We start from the raw sequence: 15,868 nt of genomic DNA on the forward strand, positions 1-15,868 counted from the left end.
AAAAAAAAAAATTAAGTGAAGTATGTGTGTGAAATGCTTTACATTTAGCATGTTGTCAATAAACACAATCTACCTCTCTGTAATCCAGATTTCTAGATGTACCCAAATTTTTGGTAATTTATCCTAAAATAAGGGTGAACCATATGTACCTGGTGCCCTTTCAGGCAACAAAGTGAATTTTGCTGTTCTCTGACCCATTAGATCCTGAAGTATTTTGCCTGGGAACCTTCATTCAGAGACCAAGTCCATGGCCTTCGGAAGAAAGAACTCAAGAATTTGCTGATATACGGCCAGCTTCAGACTTTGATGGTATTCTTCTTGCAATTAACACCAATCCTGGTGAGTAGAAGAGGGGTATGGACTGAGGTCACATTCTGAAAAGGGAAGTCTACTCCTAATAGATTCCAAGTACCTATCAACTTGATCCCTAGATTCCGGGAATTTATTCCCCTTTCTCAAACTCCTATGTCCCTCCAACCCCAACTCCAGTTCTGCACTTTATGTACTGTTGGGTGAACTGGTAGCCACTAGTGAGGTTTCAGAACATTCATTATGAATATGGTCTCCAAGAAAGATTTGCATAGGAGGACTTGTCTTTATGGGGAAGCAATGTGGGTGTGGTCAAAGAGACAGAAGGCCCAAGCTCTGACCTCAGCAAACCATCAACTGTCACCTTGGAAGAGCTATTTCTTCCTCTAATAGGGTCAGTTTTCTTATGGGTAATCTGAAGAGATTAGGATAATCCCTAACATCCCTTCAACTCTTATCGACAGTGTTCCTGAAACTTAGCACAAAGGTGTTTGGGCCATTTCAGTAGTGAATTTCTCACAGCCTTACTCTTCCTAGGTGTCTGTGATTACCTTTTCTGTTTACGTCCTGGTGGACAGCAACAACGTCTTGAATGCAGAGAAGGCTTTCACCTCCATCACCCTCTTCAATGTCCTGCGCTTTCCTCTCACCATGCTCCCCATGGTGACCTCTTCAATGCTCCAGGTACAGAAGAGTCTCACTGCTTCCGCTTACTTGCATTCAAGTGCAGATTACTAGCCTGCTGAATCTCATGTCCACCCTGCTGGTAATTGTTAAGTTCAAAGTTCCTCTGGTTTCTGGAGACCAGTGGATTGAGTTTAGTAAAATCACAAGCTCTCTGAGCCCCAGTTTATTTGGCTCTCTTATTAAAATGTGGATAATCATACTAACCTCATCCACTTTACAGGGAGACAGTCTAACAAAGGCATTCAGTGAGTCTATTATGATTGTGCTGCTCAGAGCCATTCTCCCAGACTAGCCTCTCTCCTTTTCCTAAAGCTCTTGAGGTATTGACATAGCATTAGGTAAATACGGCACAAAAGAAAAGACCATGTCTTTGCATGAACCTATGTAGTAATAAGTTTGGAAGCCTGAAGCTAACTTCAGTAAACCTGGGCCTGAGGCAAAGTCTTATGCTCTGAAAACTGGACATAATCACCATGGACTAGACCTCAAGAGGAAGTCCAAAGGGCAGATGGGAGGCTGATGACAGTACCGGAATGTTGGGGTATGGAGCCGACCTGCATTCATTTGAGAGGTAGCCAAGTTCAGACACCTCTGGCTGTAAGGAGAACTGAGTTCTGTCTTAGAGGGAATAAAGAAAGGGTAGCCCACTTGGCCAATGAGGAAAGAGTACTTACTTTCTTTTAGATATAGTTTATTGCATACACAACAAAAGTAAGATCAGTAAAGGTGCTCACTCCCTTCAGCCCCTTTTCACACAATGTTCATATCAAACCAAAAAGAGACTGACGGTGTTTTAGCACGGGCAGTAGGACATTGTGTTTCTGGGGTGTTGATCTAGGAAGCAACTGGATCCACAGTTGAGATTTCATATTTCCTCAGAGGCTGGCTATCTGTGAGAAACAATCTCATGTCAGCTTTCCCAGAAGATAGGAAAGACAATGAAAAACAATCAAGTGGGTGCTCCTTGCAAACCTCCCAAGTCCTTATGTTCTAGCAGTTTAAGAGTACTCTGCCAGTACTTAGACCAGCTGAAGTTTGATCTTTGGACAGTTCCTCTCCAGAGGATACTGTAGTAGACCAGCTATGATATGTGATGGATGACTCACTCATTGCGGCACAGACTCAATCAAATAGGGGCGAGACTGGGCCCTGTTACCAGAAGTAGGTAGAAGTTAGGGTTTTGTCATAGAAGCAGATGGTAGTTTCTGGAAATAAGAGTGAAGTTTGGAGAGAAATAGCCATAGAGTTGAAATCTGAGTCTATGAAAGCTGAAATACTATCTTTATATACTCCTGTCTAGTGTGGGATGGCTTGCAGGGCTGAGGTGTGCCGGGATGGCTTGCAGGGCTGAGGTGTGGCGGGATGGCCAATAGATTTTGAGTGATTTTCCCTTCCCCCAGCTCCTTCCAGATTCTCACCCACCCAACTTCATATTCTTCAAATTTCTCTTTAAAACCAAAACAAACAAACAAAAAGCCAAAATGAAACAAAAAACAATGTGGGGGCAGTGGTGGCACAAGCTTTAGTCCCAGCACTTAGGAGGCAGAGATAGGCAGATCTCTGAGTTCGAGGCAAGCCTGACTTACACAGTGAGTTCCAGGACAGCCAGGACTACACAGAGAAACTCTATCTTAAAAAAACAAAACAAAACAAGCCAACCAACAAAACAACAAACAAACAAAAACTCTGGAGTCCTATTTGTGTGGGCCGTGTTACTGAATGTTTTATTTTTAGAATCTCTGTGTCCCTCTCTAGGCCAGTGTTTCTGTAGAACGGTTGGAGAAGTACTTGGGAGGGGATGACTTGGACACATCTGCCATTCGCCATGTCTGCAATTCTGGTAAACAAATTTGAAATTATTTCCAAAAATTATTCATAGTGCTGGCACCAGACTACTTCTAGGCAGGAGCTTAACCACAGCAACTACTGAAAAGGAAGAGCTAGGGAATCCATCTTAAGTTGATTAGGCTTGTGGGGCGGCATTGGTGCACACCTTTAATCCCAGCACTTGGGAGGCAGAGCCAGGTGGATCTCTGTGAGTTCGAGGTCAGCCTGGTCTATAGAGTGAGATCCAGGATAGAAACCAAAACTACACAGAGAAGCCCTGTCTTGAAAAACAAAAAACGACAACAAAAATATTGATTAGTGTTGTATAACAAGCAATACAAACTATGTTCTCACCTAAAGAAAAGTGCTTAGCCAGATTTCAAAGGAAAACACAGTTAGCTATTCTGAGATAAGCAGGGACTCCTGCAAGCCACCCAGAAAACAGAAGTCGGGCTGGAGCAGGGATTGGGAAGGTAGCTTGGGGGTGAAAGAACTCATGGGTTCCGTATTGGAAGCATCCATAGCCAGAGGGAACAGCAGATCTGGAGTCCAAAGTGGGGAGGCTTAGATAAGAGAGCAGAACTCACACAGAGGACTAGGTAACAGAGGGCCAAGGATGTATGTGTGGAGAGGGGTGCCAGGGCATCTAGAGGTCCATGGAATCTGAGACCGGGTCCCAACAGGCAGGCAGGCCACTTCCTGTCTCATCCTGGGAACTTTCCTCGCCTCCTGCTGGTATAAGCTCAGCACCTAACAGAGGTGGTCTGGGCTGATAGAAGAGACAGAGACACATGCGGGCTGAGGGAGGCTGACGGGCCACATGAGGACCTTCATGTAACTAAAAGAGGGCTTTTTCTCCACCTCTCAACAGATAAAGCTGTGCACTTTTCAGATGCCTCTTTTACTTGGGACCGGGACTCAGACACCACAATCCGGGAGTGAGTGTGTTCCCTTCCTTGTTTGCCAGCTTTCTTAGGACCCTCCTGCCCTACCTCACTGTCAGAAGATCCTGTGCAGTAGAACACCAGCAAAGACTATATGTTGTATTTACTTGGATGCTGGGTTGGAATATACCCTGCAGGGATGAGCCAAGAGTAAAGGTCCTGAGCCTTTTCCCAAGGTTATATTTTTTCCATCTGCTTTCATGCTGCGAATCTCTCTCTCTCTCTCTCTCTCTCTCTCTCTCTCTCTCTCTCTCTCTCTCTCTCTCTCTCTCTCTTTTGTTTTTCGAGACAGGGTTTCTCTGTGTAGCTTTGTGCCTTTCCTGGAACTCACTCTGTAGCCCAAGCTGGCCTCGAACTCAGAGAGATCCGCTCAGCTCTGCCTCCCGAGTGCTGAGATTAAAGGTGTGCGCCACCTCCACCAGCTGTGAGTCTATGTCTCTTTAGCTGAGAATCCACGAAGGTATTTGTTCCCCCAGATAATGGTGGAGAAAGTGCAGGTCCTGAACTTTAGAGTCTAGTTTTTCTCCCCAGACTAGATGATGGGAACTATTGCCATAGATTGCAGGGCTGCGTAGGGCAGTACACACTGGCAGTCTTAGCACCCTGGAGGTTCAAGCAAGAGGATCATGAGTTTGAGACCAGTCTGGACTATCTGGCAAGACTCTGTCTCAAGAAAAAAAAAGCTACTGTAGACTACTCCTGTCTAGCTAGTGCACTGTTACCTGTTAAGCCCACCCCATTTTGGACTCCAGATCCTCTCTGTTCACTCTGGCTATGGATGCCTACCAGTTCATTCAGAACCTGTGTGTTCTTTCACCCCAAACAAATAGCTCCATGACTCCCCATCCTTCTTTCCTGTATAGCCTTGAAATGCACTCTGAGGTCAGCACCGGGATTAGCCAGAGCAAAGGCCGTTGCTCTGAGCCTCCCAGCCAGAGGCTTTCCTTTGCAGAGAGGAAACTGGACATGGTTTCCACTTCACTGATGCAGTCCAGAGCAAGTTTGGAAAGATGATGTGGAAGGTTCCTGATTTTCCAAGTGCTTTACAAACTCAGTCAAACTGGTACAAAGATTTCCTGGGATTCTAACCCAGTGTAGACCCTCCCCATCCAGAGAAGTCAGGCCTTCAAGGTTAGGTTAGGGTTAGGTAAGCGAATTTGCTTTCAGTGAGTATCACTCATAGAATAAAGAAATCCGAGAAACATTAAGTAACAAGTTTAATTTAGAAGCAAAATCCAACTCAGTCCAGAGGAAGTGACCTTTCAAAACTCACCCACCCTATCAGTGTCAGGTTTGAGACTGAACCAAATCAGGTGTCTAGGCTCCTGAGAGGGTGTTGTTCAACCTTTGGTCCTAAGAGAACCTCCCTCCCCAGGAGAACTTTTACTGTTTCAAATGCACCTTTGACACTGGCTGGTTGGATGAGTTTGATAACTAGAATTCCTTCTTCAGTAGCTTAGAACTTAACAATAATAATGAAGCACTTTGGGGTCTTATGTATCCATGGCAAAATTTCTAGTCTTGAGGGGGAAATGACCTAAAAACAGATTTCATGTAGAAGTCAGAGAGGTGACTTAAACTACTACCCCCACCCACCCATTTCCTTCAGAAACATTTCTTTCTTTCAGTGTGAACCTGGATATAAAGCCAGGCCAACTGGTGGCCGTGGTGGGCACTGTCGGCTCTGGGAAGTCCTCTTTGGTAGCAGCCATGCTGGGAGAAATGGAGAACGTCCATGGGCACGTCACTATCCAGGTGAGTGGAAATGCAGTGGCGAAGACCTCTGACCCCAACGTGGGCCTTAGTGCTCTTGCCTCATTTGGGACAGTACGCTAGTGCACGAGGTCCTGGAGACAGCTGGTGTAATCACGGAGTGTAGATTCTCTGCCTCTCCCATCTTATACAATCAGTCTCTGGCTGTAGAACCTGAGAAGCTGAAGTTCTAGTGAGCTGTCCATGTGACTCCCATATGCTCAACAAATTATTGAAACTGTTGACTAAACTGTATAGGCAATTCTGCTGTAAATTTCTGTGTGTGTCTGAAAAACCCCCAATTGCAAAATTGTGCAATAAAAATAAAAGGACCTAGGAAAAGGTCTGAATAGGTTACTATAAGCTTGACTTTATAGGACTGGAGAGATGGCTCAGCAGTTAAGAGCACTTGCTGCTCTTGCAGGGGACTGGGTTTGATTCCCAGAACCCACAGGGTGGCTCACAACTGTAGACAAATTTCTAAACAGTCTTATTAAATAAGAAACACAGAGCCAAATACAGAGATATAAGCTGTAGAGATCAGAGCAATAGTCTTCAACTAACCTTAGCTCACCACCTTGCCATAGCTTCCCAAGAGAGCCTCTTCCTGTCTTATCTGCACCTTTATTGCCTTCCTGTTCTGCCTTCTCATTGGCTCTAAGCCCAGCCACATCACTTCCTCATCACTGCCTGTCTATACAGACCTCCAGGTCTCTATGGTTGACACTGGGATTAAAGGCGTGTGTCACCATGCTTGGCTGTGTCCTTGAACACACAGACTCTGCCTGCCATGTGATTGGATTAAGGGCATGTACCACCACCACCTGACTTCGATTTATGGCTTGCTATGACCTCTGATCTCCAGGCAAACTTTATTTATTAACATACAAGTAAAATATCACATTTCAACACAAATAAAATATCACCACACACAACCATCTGTAACTCCAGTTCCAGGGGATCCAATACTCTCTTCTGGCTCTCTGAACATAATACATGCATGTGGTATGCATATACACACGCAGGCAAAACACTTAAAACACATAAAATTTAAAAATAAATCTTTAAACAACAACAAACTTAACTTTGTAACCAGAGTACCAACAATAAACAATAATCGAATCAGTAATGGCTATAAAATCAATCCTGGCATTTGTACCTAACGTCATGATTAGTCTTGCGCCCTCACCATCCTCTGTCCCAAGCAATGAGAACTAAACCTTATACAGAACTAAACCTAGGCAAATGCTCTACCTTACAATTCCTGCTGTCTCTTTGCTTCAATCCTCAACACCACCCCCTCTCTGTGTCTTTGTGTCTCTGTGTCTGTGTGTCTCTGTCTGTGTGTGTCTGTGTACTTGTGCCACAGTGTGCATGTCATGGTCAGAAGATGACCTCAGATGTCTTTGTTGTTGTTTACTCTGTGTACCAGTTTAGCTGACCGACACATTCTACTGTCTCTCTCCCAATTCCCCTTAGGAGCACTGATATCACAGACACACACTGATGTGTCCAGCTTTGCTTGGGTTCCTGGGATTAACCATCTCCACCGTCCCCTTTTCTTGCTTTTTACTTTGGAATAGGCTGTAGCCTGTCTCAGCGTGTAGCCAGAGCAGGCCTTGCATTTGTGACCTACTGCCTCAGCCTCATAAATAGCTTTTATTACAGGCTTGTGTCACAATGCCCAGCTCACCTCTTTCTTTGAGAGCTAGATCTTTAAATATATTCCCTCAAATACAGTATTAATTAAGTATGGTTTGTTGGTTTATTTGTTTGAAAACAGAGGAAAGTGATTTCACGGCATTTTCATCAACCCTCTGAACTTCTCAGAGTTAAATTTACAGGAAATTATAAGCAATTTTCAATCATTAAACCAGCCTATATGGACCACAAAGAACTTTTCAGCCTCTTCTAAGGCTTTCTTTTTAATTATGAGAATTTGTGACTGATTACTTTACATTAACCTGTTAAGAAACATTTCTTCTTCTACAGTATGCTGAGGTTACTCCCTTATTTATCAGTCTCCAATGAGTCAATATATGTTTTTTAAAAACCATGATCTATAGCAGAGACAACTTCAGATTTGACTGTCTCCTAATTCCTTTTGGGAGACATTTTATTGCTAACTCAGAGCTCAGGTATTTCTCAAACACGGGCATTGCTCAGTCTCTATCCCTTTGGTGTGTTAACTTCAGCCATGTGGGTTTTTCTTCCTAGGGTATCATCTATGCCATTTGAAAGTGTTAACATTGTATTAGTTCTAATCAAGTCATTGGATTTAACTAAAACCCTGTTCCTAGCAGTATGTACATTCCTCCTGATTTTCAGACCCAAGGGAAGAAAACGAGGTATAAAAAGGTATACAGGGAAGAAGATGGTTTAATGGTAGCACACTGGGTCTAACTTCCCAGTCAGCACATTAATAAATGCTAGATGCTTAGGGACCCTGATGTGCAGCTCTTCAAAACTAAGCTCTGCTTGTTCTTTGCCACTCGTGGCTCCAGCCTCTGTCTCTGTAAGCGTGACTGTCACATGGTTTGATCCTGTCCCGTTTAGGGCACCACGGCCTATGTCCCTCAGCAGTCCTGGATTCAGAACGGGACCATCAAAGACAACATCCTTTTTGGATCTGAATTCAATGAAAAGAAGTACCAGCAAGTTCTTGAAGCTTGTGCTCTCCTCCCAGACTTGGAAATACTGCCTGGAGGAGACATGGCTGAGATTGGAGAGAAGGTAGTGGGGGCAAGGAGCCTTGAAGGGAGCAAACATAGTTGGGGAGAGACAGTGGGGTAGTAGTGAACAAGTACGTGGGTAAATTGTGATAGTCACAAACATGTGTGTACACTTCATATAAGTAAGTCCAATTTTTGTTTGTTTGTTTGAGTCATGGTCTAACTGTGTAGCCTTGACTGACCTGGAGCTTGCTATGTACTTCAGGCTAGCCTCAAACTCACAGAAATCCACCTGTCTCTGCTACACAGCTCCTAGGATTAAAGGCCTGTCCCACTAGAACCAGCCTCCAACTTTTTAAACTTTGTACCTGAAAGCAAATACAAGAATTGATCATCTGAATCAAAGGTAGTAAGGCAAAGGAACCCAGAGGTTAGGTTTACTATAATGGCCCAGAGTTAACTCATACCAATAAATATCTTTAATAAAAATTGATTTTACCCGGCGTGGTGCCACACACTTTTAATCCCAGCACTTGGGAGGCAGAGGCAGGCAAATCTCTGAGTTTGGGGCCAGCCTGGGCTACAGAGTGAGTTCCAGACAGCCAGGGTTACACAGAGAAACCCTATTTCAAAAACAACAACAAAAACAACCTATTAAAGAAAAAGAAAAAGCTGATTTGAATAAATATATCATATCCATTGGATAGATATACCATAATTTATTTAGAAATTTTTGATTGCTACATGTTTAAAATATTCTAATCCTTTCTCTGGTTTTAAAAAATGAGCATAACAGTCTTCTGGGGGCAAGAATCTTGAGACACTCGGCGATGAGTGGAAACCAGCTCTAGAGCTGCCTGTCCTTTCAGTCAGAACCCATTGACTGAGCAAAACTGCAAGGGGAAGAAACTCGGTCCTGGCGTTAGCGCGGCCTTCTCACAGAGGGGAAAGTGTCACAAGTATTAAATAAGCAAACTGCGTGGTAGCAAACAGTAAGGTGGGCATGACTAATTATTTTGGGCTAAAGTTATTTGTTTGAATAGAAATTACTCATCTATATAAAGAAACATAGCATTTGAAAGCCCTTAATACCTTGCTGAGGCAAATCTCTCTCTTTTCCCCTCCTTATCAGACTGCATGAAGCAGGCACTAGGGCATGTTGCTTAATAGAAATTGTGTTTTCTTCAGGGTATAAATCTCAGTGGCGGTCAGAAGCAGCGAGTAAGCCTGGCTAGAGCTACCTATCAAAACTCGGACATCTATATTCTGGATGACCCCCTGTCAGCTGTGGATGCTCATGTGGGAAAACACATTTTCGATAAGGTTGTGGGCCCCAATGGCCTGTTGTGTGGCAAGGTGAGAGAGAGGTTGTTCAATGATGAAGGCAAAGGCTTGGGGGTGTTGCCATACACATCTCTCAGAACAGTATTGTCCTCAAGAAGACTTTATCATCTTCCTGTCAGACTGGTCTCATTAAAGTATGTCTCTTGAAGGCTCCCGTTATGAAGTCATGGCCTATCCTGAAATTGGCTAATATGAGGCTTACTCCATTGTTTTGATATTGAGTCTCTTAGTCTAATTGGGGAAAAATTTAGGCCCATGGTTATATATATTTATTCTATGGCCAGTTTGTTAAAAAAACAAAAAAGTGCTTTAATGGTAGTCGGCACAAACTGCAGCGGAAACCTTGGAGGAATACCTATAAAGTTAGGTCTTACCAAGGAACCTGGACAAGGAACCAGGGATTTGTTCCGAGTGGAGACATAAGAGATGATATTCCCTAGATATCTCAGTTGGGAAGACTCTAGATGCCGCTGTTGGACTGTGAGGGAGAGGGCAAATACAGTGGGCTTAGGTTATCTCTCAGAAGCCCATTACAGCCCCATGTGCTCTAATTCAGCTTCACTGGTGGTTGATCAGCCTTTCTGTGAGTGGAGTTCCTGTGTTAGTGATCATCTTAGTTAGGGTTCCTATTGCTGTGAAGAGACACCAAGACCACGGCAACTCTTATAAAGGAAAACATTTAATTGGGGTGGCTAGCTTACAGTTCAGCCTATTATCATCATGGTGGAACATGGCAGCATGTAGGCAGACATGGTGCTGGAGAAGTAGCTGAGAGTCTTTCATCTTGCAGGCAACAGGAAGTGGCCTAGGACACTGGGCATGGCTTGAGCATATATGAGACCTCAAAGCCTGCCTTTATAATGACACACTTCAACAAGAACACACCTACTCCAACAAAGCCACACCTCCCAATAGTGCCACTCCCTTTGGAGGCCATTTTCTTTCAAACCATCACAGTAATCAATATGGAAAAACAAGTGTGTCAAGTCTCTAATGCCAGGGATGCCTGGATAAAAATAATGTTTCTTGTCCTATAGTATCCCTAACTTACTGAAAGCTCTGGCCAGTTCTTTTTTGTACAGTTGATTAGCTCATAAGTGAAAGTCTAGTAAGTGAAAAGAGACAATTAACCAGTTCTCTTTCTGTAGGGATAGGCATTGGTCCTAGGGATTCTCTTAGCTCAGTGTTATTATTCGGGAACATGGAGGAGAGCATGAGTCAGGCAAACCTCATCGACACTATAGGAAAATAACTGTGAGTAGATCCATGATCTCGAAGTCTCATTTCACATGTAGTGTAATGTTTAAAGACAAATGCTGGGGAGAGAACATAAAGTAAAATGAGCCAAGTAGTAGCGACTGCACTTAGAAGCAATGCCCAGTGAGAATTGACACATCTGATTTTCTCTTTTTAAAGCCATCCAGGGAAGCTGGTGGGCATGGACTAATCAAAATAACTTAATATTATTTTTACAGACTCGAATCTTGGTTACCCATAGCATTCACTTCCTTCCCCAAGTGGATGAGATTGTAGTTCTGGGGAATGGCACCGTTTTGGAGAAGGGATCCTATCAGGATCTGCTGAGCAAGAAAGGAGTGTTTGCTAAGAATCTGAAAACATTCATGAAGCATTCAGGGCCAGAAGGAGAGGCCACAGGTATGTGAGCAAAGTTGGAACAGGATAGAACTTGGCATCCTAGATGGAACCAGTATCTAGACCCTAAACTTTTTAGTATCCAGTGAACTACATTAGGAGCATTGTTGGATCCAGCTAGGTTTCTTAGTGGTTGTACTCAGCAGGTCAGCATAAAGAGGATGATTGGACCACGAGCCTGAAGATCAGGTGTTTATAAGGGTCTACACTTGGCTGTAACTGGCTAGAGGGAGGTCCTTTGCCCCTCTCCTTGGCATTGTTATAAATAGACCTTTGGAATAAAGTTCTGGGCTGGTGGATAAACATTTTCAGAGGTTTAGTCCGTTATCATCATGGTGGGACATGGCAGTGTACAGGCAGACAAGGTGCTGGCAAAGGAGCTGAGTCTTATATCTTGACTTACAGGCAACAGGAAGTGGTCTGTCTCACTGGGTGTAACTTGAGCATAGGAGACCTTAAAGACCACACCCACAGTGACACACTTTCTCCAATAAGGCCACACCTACTCCAACAAGGCCACGTCTCCTCCCCTTAGTGCCACTCCCTTTGGGGGCCATTTTCTTTTAAACCACTACAACCCCATTTGCTTTCTTTCAAATCCCTGGCCTCTTTTTAATTCTTGTAATTTATATATATATATATATATATATATATATATATATATATATATATATTCCTAAATACGTAAGTAAAGCCTGCTGGTCATAATATACATATATGTCTATAATCTGACCACTTAGTATTAGATGATCAAATGGGGAAGACCGTTCCTCCCATTCTCAGCATTGCCTATAGTTCTTTGTCTAGAGTTGAGGCCCGATATCCATTGGCGGTGGAGGTGTTCAGGCATCATGCAGGCAGCCGTGTTCATGAGACTTTATGGGTGTTTCGTTCCTCTGGAGCTTGCAATCTTTCTGCTCCTCTCTGCAATAATCCTTGAACTTTAGTTTCAGGAGTTGTTATAGATGCATCAGTTGGAATGGGTGCCACACAATCTTTTTTGTTCTCTACATTTTGATTGGTTGTGGTTTTCTCTAATGGTCTCCATCTATTACAAAGAAAAGTTTCTTTGATAAGGGGTAAGAACTATATTTATCTGTGGGTATAAAGACAAATAGTGAGAATGCAGTTAGAGATTATGCTGGTTTAATAAAATTATGGTTGTAAGTTCTCCTGAAAGATCTATGACTTCACTAGCCCCAGGTGGGTAGGTTTCCAGTACCCTCTTCTAGTTCCCTCTTATTGAATGGGCCTGAAGGCCAGTGAGAGCTGTTGGTGCCTGCCAGAGGTATACAACACTGCTGCGCCCTTAGGGTTATCATGCTGTGCTGCTCATTGGTGTGTTTCACAGTCATCATTAGCTGGGCAGGACCATTGGCTGCTTCCCTCCCTTGGAAGCTTGCACGATGCCTTCCGGTATCATGAAAGCCAGTCTTCAGGCATTATCCTGGGATGGGGCTTTTAGGGGGAGTGCTAAATCCACTTTGTCTCCTTAAGTGGCTGCTTGGCTACTAGTTTTCTTATCTATCATGATTCCTATGATTGGTTTATGAGCTATATCAGGAGAGAGAGTTGGAAATGGAGCACATTGAAGTACTGCAAGGTTTTCAATTACCAAGATTTCATCATTTAAAAAAAAAAAAGATTTTTGAACTGTAATTGTTGCCAACCTCTGCTTGATTTCAGAGTCTTGCAAAGAGTTGTGTTTGGCAAATCCTCCCTGCCCCCACTCCTGCCCCCCTCCCGCCCCCCTCCCGCCCCCCTCCACCCCCACCTCCACCCCCAGCATTCTCATTATCATAGAGGAGCAGATTTCTGGAGATTTTTGCTTCACTCACTGGTGCCCGTGCTGAATTTTATATCTTATTTCATTTCATTTTCGAGTCTTTTATAAGTCTTTTAGTTAACAAAAAGTATGTTGAGTTACTTAAATTTTAAGATTAGTGTCTATAATTCATATTACTCTCTTTAGTTGAGTCTGTGAATGGTGACTGCTGTTTATTCCTGTATCTCTAGAAGGTTTTTCTTCTCCTGAGGAACTTAGAAAGCTCAGGAGGTTTTCTTCTCCTTTAGACCATTCTCTTCCAGTTAGTTATTAACCCATCCCTTTTTTAGCCTAGCATTCTCAATGAGAATGTGTACTAATAACTGGTATTTATGGGGTTAAATATTCTAACCTGTGTAACATCTGAGCTCCCTCATCAACAAGATACAGGAGGGCTTTTCCCTCCTTCTTCATAGTGTTAGGAGCCCTGTGTTATTCCCCAACTTCTAACGTGTCTCCTTAGTCAATGATGACAGTGAGGAAGATGATGATGAGTGTGGGCTGATGCCAACTATGGAGGAAATCCCTGAGGATGCAGCTTCCTTGACCATGAAAAGAGAAAACAGCCTCCGCCGAACACTGAGCCGCAGGTAGCCCGTGTATTCTGTTGGCAGCTCTTCCTGCTTCTCAGTCCTTCTTGATCTTTCTTTTTTCTGTGTGGACCTTTCCCGAGAGAGTATATCTCATGAACACTCTCAGCTCTTTGGTTTGCTGTTCAGGTGGGGGGGGGGGAGGGGCTGGGGTGCGGCAGTTCACGGGAATGCTCTTCGACTGGGATTGTGACACCAGCTGTAAACTTTTGGGAAGTGTCTACATGCTCAGGGTGTTTTGCCTTCTCTACCTCAGCTCCAGGGCCAGTGGCAGGCACAGGAAGTCCCTAAAAAACTCCTTGAAAATTAAGAATGTAAATGCCTTGAAGGAGAAGGAAGAACTCGTAAAAGGGCAAAAACTAATCAAGAAGGAATTTGTGGAAACTGGGAAGGTAAGCAAGCAGCACCCAGAAAGCACTGCTTGGAGCGGAAGAGGGCTCGGAACTAACGCACCTATCTACTGGGGCAATGTGCTCTGTTCCTTTGCAAATCTTCAAATTCATTATTTAAATGAGAACAGAGCAAAGGCTTTCTAGATATCATGTCTCAGGGTTGGAGATCTGGCTTAGCAGTCAAGAGCACTGGCTGTTCTTCCAAAGGTCCTGAGTTCAGTTCCAAGCACCCACGTGGCAGCTCACATCTGATGCTCTCTTCTGGTGTGCCAGCATACATCCAGAGAAAACACCTTTATACATAAATCTTTAGAAGGAAGGGAGGGAGGAAGGACGAAATAAATAGAGAGAGGGAGGGAGAGAGAGAGAGAGAGGAAGGAAGGAAGGAAGGAAGGAAGGAAGGAAGGAAGGAAGGAAGCCATCTCTGTGAAGGATGAATGTTTGATTCTACTCTGATGTATGGAGAACAATGAGACTGCTTTGAAGTATACTTGTAGGTACTAGGAATCACTAAAATATCAAACCCAAGCACACAACTCAAATTAATGAAACTTAAAATCACAAATTCCAAGTTCTTAGTAAATTCTGGCCTTTCTCAGTCTGTTTTATGTATTTTGTTCATCACATTTAAATGCTTATTAATAACCTGGTGACTGTTTACCTTGCGTTGTACTTAGCATTGACATTCTGGCCAACTGCAGAAAGGGTGATCACAGATTATTAAATTTTGCCACCCATTTTTTCAGGAGATGCCACTTCTTGACTGAGTTAGCCAAAATACCATAACCAAAAGCAACTTGTGGGGGAAAGGGTTCATTTTATATTGCACTCCCAGGTAAGAGGTTGTCTCTGAGGGAAGTCAGGGCAGGAACTCAAGCAGGGGAGAAATCTGGAGTCAGGAACTCAAGCAGAAGCCATGGAGGAGTTTGCTGACTGGCTTGTGCTTCTTGGCTTGCTCAGTCTGCTTTCTTACAGCACTCAGCACTATTAGCCCAGGGGTAGCACCACCCACAATGATCTGAGCCCTCCTACATCAATGGTCAACCCCCCCCCCCAAAAAAAAATACCCACACAACAAGCTCCTCTGCAGGCCAATCTGGTAGGATTCTAGCTTTATGTCAAGTTAAAAAAGCAAAACAAAACAAAAAAACTAGCTAGCAGAGTCCTCCTTATGGTAGTTTTCTATAATTTCTTACCCAAAGACCTGAGGGGTATTGTTGATGCGCTCTTTGCAGGTAAAGTTCTCCGTCTACCTGAAGTATCTGCAGTCAGTAGGTTGGTGTTCAATAACCTTCATCATCTTTTCCTATGCATTATATTCTGTTGCTTTCATTGGATCTAATCTCTGGCTGAGTGCTTGGACCAGTGACTCTCAAAACTTCAATGGCACCAACTACCCAGCTTCTCAGAGAGACATGAGAATTGGAGTCTTTGGAGCTCTGGGAGTGGCACAAGGTATGTCTGTCTGGTGGCTAGGATAGACATCTTTATGGACCTTGTACATTTCCTACAACTGAGAAAAGAATTTGCTATTGTGTCCTGGGCACGGTTCTTCACAAGACTGTGACATGGTACTGACAATACTGGTTCCATTTCTAGGTATCTTTGTGCTTTTTGCAACTATCTTGAGTGTGTATGCTTGCAACAATTCCTCAAAAAACTTGCACAAGCAACTGTTAACCAACATCCTTCGAGCACCCATGAGTTTTTTTGACACAACTCCCACAGGCCGGATTGTGAACAGATTTGCTGGTGTAAGTATCTCAACACACTGGATGCTTAGATGCTGAGGGTCTTTCTAATTTTGATAAGAGAGAGTCCTCACCCAACCCAACTCTGCAGTTTGGGCTCTTTGTCTACTTAGCATGCAAAT

General features: G+C 43.6%; 1 protein-coding gene across 1 annotated transcript in view; it reads left to right on the plus strand.

Moving 5' to 3' along the window:
• The window catches only part of Abcc2 (ATP binding cassette subfamily C member 2), a 58,580-nt gene that overhangs the window by 25,503 nt on the left and 17,209 nt on the right, over positions 1-15,868 (plus strand). The window contains exons 12-23 of the mRNA XM_036179152.1: positions 202-339; positions 847-993; positions 2,752-2,836; positions 3,695-3,761; positions 5,396-5,522; positions 8,076-8,252; positions 9,380-9,547; positions 11,011-11,191; positions 13,477-13,603; positions 13,860-13,995; positions 15,231-15,450; positions 15,595-15,749. Coding sequence (XP_036035045.1) covers positions 202-339; positions 847-993; positions 2,752-2,836; positions 3,695-3,761; positions 5,396-5,522; positions 8,076-8,252; positions 9,380-9,547; positions 11,011-11,191; positions 13,477-13,603; positions 13,860-13,995; positions 15,231-15,450; positions 15,595-15,749 — 1,728 coding nt within the window. The remainder of the gene's footprint in view (positions 1-201; positions 340-846; positions 994-2,751; positions 2,837-3,694; positions 3,762-5,395; positions 5,523-8,075; positions 8,253-9,379; positions 9,548-11,010; positions 11,192-13,476; positions 13,604-13,859; positions 13,996-15,230; positions 15,451-15,594; positions 15,750-15,868) is intronic.

The sequence above is a fragment of the Onychomys torridus genome, chromosome 1 (genome assembly GCF_903995425.1).
Source record: "Onychomys torridus chromosome 1, mOncTor1.1, whole genome shotgun sequence".
NCBI lineage: Eukaryota > Metazoa > Chordata > Mammalia > Rodentia > Cricetidae > Onychomys > Onychomys torridus.